Source organism: Olea europaea, chromosome 10 (genome assembly GCF_002742605.1).
Source record: "Olea europaea var. sylvestris chromosome 10, O_europaea_v1, whole genome shotgun sequence".
NCBI classification, from domain to species: Eukaryota; Viridiplantae; Streptophyta; class Magnoliopsida; order Lamiales; family Oleaceae; genus Olea; species Olea europaea.
Genome location: NC_036246.1, coordinates 35629162 through 35633439, shown reverse-complemented (window position 1 = coordinate 35633439; position 4278 = coordinate 35629162). Strand labels below are relative to the sequence as shown.

General features: G+C 34.3%; 1 protein-coding gene across 1 annotated transcript in view; it reads right to left on the bottom strand.

The window, feature by feature from the left end:
- Positions 1-725: 725 nt before the first annotated feature.
- LOC111400589 (ankyrin repeat domain-containing protein, chloroplastic) overlaps positions 726-4278 on the bottom strand; it is a 4367-nt gene continuing 814 nt past the window's right edge. The window contains exons 2-8 of the mRNA XM_023027996.1: positions 4197-4230; positions 3931-4059; positions 2687-2785; positions 2413-2511; positions 1800-1898; positions 1587-1685; positions 726-1091 (exon numbers count right to left, since the gene is read on the bottom strand). Coding sequence (XP_022883764.1) covers positions 984-1091; positions 1587-1685; positions 1800-1898; positions 2413-2511; positions 2687-2785; positions 3931-4059; positions 4197-4230 — 667 coding nt within the window. The 3' untranslated portion in view covers positions 726-983. The remainder of the gene's footprint in view (positions 1092-1586; positions 1686-1799; positions 1899-2412; positions 2512-2686; positions 2786-3930; positions 4060-4196; positions 4231-4278) is intronic.

The following is a 4278-nucleotide window of genomic DNA, read 5'->3' as shown; positions in this document are numbered from 1 at the left end:
AAAATGTTTTTAATTAAAATTAAGATCTAAACCACTGACCCCCGGTTCTTGATGGATTTTTCGGGTCGATGACCAAATCGAGTCCGATAACTATGCTTCCAACTCAAGTGACTCAAAAATTAGTCGAAAGGATGTAAAAGAGCCCTATACCTACACATTTAGGCCTTGTTTGATAGACTCACATTTTTCATGAAAAATGGAAAATCAATACCATTTTCTAACTTTTCATATGTTTGATAGGTAAAATTTTCCATGAAAAATGAATTTCACATTTTCATGCCACATGGACATTTTCCATGTTTTGGAGGAATTTGAATTCTCACCAAAATGGTGAGAATTCATTTTCCGGTTTACTGTAGCATTTTTTTTATCATTTATTTTTTATTTTTTTGTTGGCAATAAAAACAAATTCTAAGAATTATTGTAAAAAATATTTCCACTTAATTGACAATTTTCATATAAAACAAAGTCAAACGAACATCAGAAGATTGATGATTTTCATGATTATTTATTTATTTTTTATTTATTTTTTGGCAATAAAAACAAATTTCATCCTCACTACCAGTAAAATATATCATTTTAATTTATAATTTTCATGTAAAATAAAGTCAAACGAACACCAAAAAATACTTTTATTTCAACATTTTTCACGTGAAAAATTATATCAATCAAATACAATAATTTATAATTCCCAAGAAAACAATTTCTAGGCAATTCAATTTCCTGAAATTCGTTTTTTTTCCACCTAAATTCCATCTTTACAATCAAACGGACCCTTAGTTAACTTTTGCCTACAAAATCATTACAGAGCTAGTGATATGACATCATAAAACAGCTGAGAAGCAAGTACTTCTAAACCTGACGCTACATCAAGTGATAATATGCATCCGCTTCGCGATTGACCGAATCGATCATAGGCAGAGATACGGAAATGACATTTTAGGGCAATGCTTGCCCACAAAAGAGAAGGTGAAATTGCTGTCTTATGAGATAATGGGACGTTTTGGGACCCTTTTGATCAGCTTGATTAGTTCGTAAGTTCTCTTGTCTCTTCCAGCGTAGAGGCAAAGGTCAAGCGGAGTTAATCCGTCCTGACAAGAAGAACATTAAGAGTGCATAAGAGGTCCCTTTTTAACACTTCCATCACACAAAAGAACATAACATAAGCTGCCTCAAAGTAAATCAAATTGCTATGATTTAGAAGTAACGATGATCTCATATGAAAACTAAAGCCAATCAACGTAAACGTTATACAAAAGACTTCATGTCCACTCCTGTTAATTCTATATATTGTGAATTTTCCTTAAATGTCACAAGGTCTAAACATTGCAAACGTGTCTCATACCGCTGGCTAAAAGTGCCAAACTGTATAATAGTATGATTGTCAATTGGCTAGTTCCTATTACATGAAAGCATCCTTTAATTGCTACACTTATAATTTAACAGTGAACATAAGTGACCCCTATTAACACGGCAGAAAAAAAAAAAAAGAATCACATTTTAGGACACCAATTACAATGATGAATGAGAATCTGATAAATGATCACTAGCTAAGAACGTCAATATTAGAAGTTCTAGATGTTCACCTGGTTCTTTATGGTCTTATCGGCTCCCTTAATCAACAATAGCCTCACTATATCTGTCCTATGGGATTGAACAGCAAGATGTAATGCTGTCCACCCATCCTGGAAAAATTTAAATACCAGGCTAAATTAATCATGGGAATCAAACAGAGATTCTCAAAATTCATATTAGCTAGAGAACGTGGTTTCTGATGATCAAAGTATTAGCAATCCTACATTATCCTGAAGGTTTATATCAACGTTGTACAATAAAAGAATTTTTATCATCTGACTTGAAGCTGTGCGAACTGCATAGTGCATTAAGGTAGCCCCTTCCTGCCATCAGCACAAAATTAAGAATTTAGCTGCCTGGAGTGGAAAGTGATAAGAAAAGAACAGATCATGGGAAATGATACAGATGGTAACAGGAGATCTTTTAATAAGCCTTTAACTAAATGATTCCATAAAATGCTTCCACAATCTGAGTGCACTTATGCATAAGTAGCTCCATTATCTTAAAAGGAAGGTTATAAGAACTCTAGTTTCAGAATTGAACACCCGTAACTCTTTACACTTGAATAAGATTTTGGAAACTGGAAAATCAATTAAAAACAACATCTAGGCTTCGTCGTCCCCTTGTTATAGACAAGCTGAATGACGTGGTGAATGGTGCCCAAGTAGTTCTCACTGCCAAGAATGAAAGTGAAACACGACGCCGGGGTTTAGGGTTTCGATGCCAGGCATTTAAAGTATATGCAAAACCATCATGCACATACAAAAGAATAAAATATCACGGTAGCACAGGAAGAAAGATTGAGAAAGATTCTTCGATCACAGCATGCATGCTTACTTTGTCACGAATAAAGGGATTTGCTGATTCTCTCAGAAGACAGTTAAAAATAGCCTGTTTTTTCCCAAGTATTGCTTTGTGAATCCCAGTCAATCCATCCTGTCAGAAAAGAAAAACGAAATAACAGGAAAGGGCATTCAGACCCAATACAATAAGGTAATTCGAAGAAATGTCATCAATTTATCACAAGAATATACAAACTTATATAAGCATAGGAGCAGGCAAAATGTATATGAAATACAAATATGCAGATGGTAGTTGTCACCCATTCCACCTTGTCCAGGGCGTTAATATCAACATCATGTTTTAACAAAGAAGTCATGAGGTAAAATTCTCCAGAGGCAGCAAGAGTATGTACGGGATGCCATTTCCCCTGAAAATGAGTACATGAAAATTCATGAATTAGCATAATGCCATATATTGAGAGTGCTCAACTAATAAGAGAGAAATATCCATGATGAATATACATGAAATAATAAATAAGAATACACGTCGATAGGAGGAGATGACGCCATTTGAGGACAAATTAAGGTTGGGACAATTTGGATGGATTGGGAATTGACTAGCATAGACCTAAAGAAGCTTCCATTTACAAGATCAGTGTGATCTCAATTCTCAGGTGGACCAAAATTGTGATGGCCAAATGTAGTTGCAAAATGTTTAATGTGTCTTTTGGTAGATTTGGCATTGGATTGAACAGAACAAAAAATTAGTATGCATGGAAACCTAAGTTCTAGAGTAAGGCCTTGCTGCTTGTTTTGTAGTATGATAGCAAAGGTTGTTCAGTAAAAAGAGAACTACATAGCTGCAGCAAAAACAATTTGTTTGGAGAAAGAGAACTTATGAGTAAAAATAATTATCATTGTCCTAATATAGAATCAGAGAAAGAAAAAAGGGCTTATGGGGACAGGCAGAGACGTACTTCACTGAGATAACCAGTGGAAGCGGATCCAATTAAAAATTTAACTCTAAACCTCAAACCAACTTTAATTTTCATAACAAAATATTCAAAAATGACTCGTGATGGTACAATGCTGTAGCATTAACTATTAAGACAACCGAAATCCATCCAAATTTGAAACTCAAAAGTTGTGTAAAGAACTTGGCTCATTTAACACACAAATGAAAAAGAGGAAGTCTGGTTCATTTATTTCATTGACTAGACAAAACTTGAAAAATTATATATGCATTTTCAGAACCAATCCCCTCAGTTAAATTTTTCTGTAACCTTACATATCAGGAAAGGATACTTTATCAAAATTTTAGGGAATTTGAAGTGAAAATATAATTTTCTTGAGGTAAAGAAGCAATTCTTTCTGCTCGACCAGTGAACAGTTTAACAGCAGCGAGAAGTATTCATATAAACAAGCAAAATTTCTATGCTAAAGCAAGTTTAGAAGCAAGTCGCTTTTCAATTGCATGATAGTATCAGTCCAGTCTTACAATATATATAAAACAATATACTAGGCCATCACAAACTAAAAGAAAAGTAAGAAACATTCAGAAAGAGGAACTTACAGAGGTAGCAACTGCGAGATCAGGGATCCGCCTATTCAGTAGTAACTTTTCCTCCTTTGTGAACAATTTGTTTGTACCTACTTCAGTAGAATGACAGAACAAAATGCTGAAGGTCAGGATGCTGGATATCTACAGGTTTACAGTAATAAGGGAGAGAGGGAGGGAGAAAACTATAAGCACCAACTATTCCAACTTAATTTCCCAACCTTCAAAAGTAGGGGAAACGAGCAAACTACCATAAGAGTTTCATTTCAGTACGTTATTACTGATGGACACAGAGATATCAAGGTTGTAGGAATACTGTGCAGTTATGAACTAAATAAAGCTCATGATCAAATTTTTATTTCT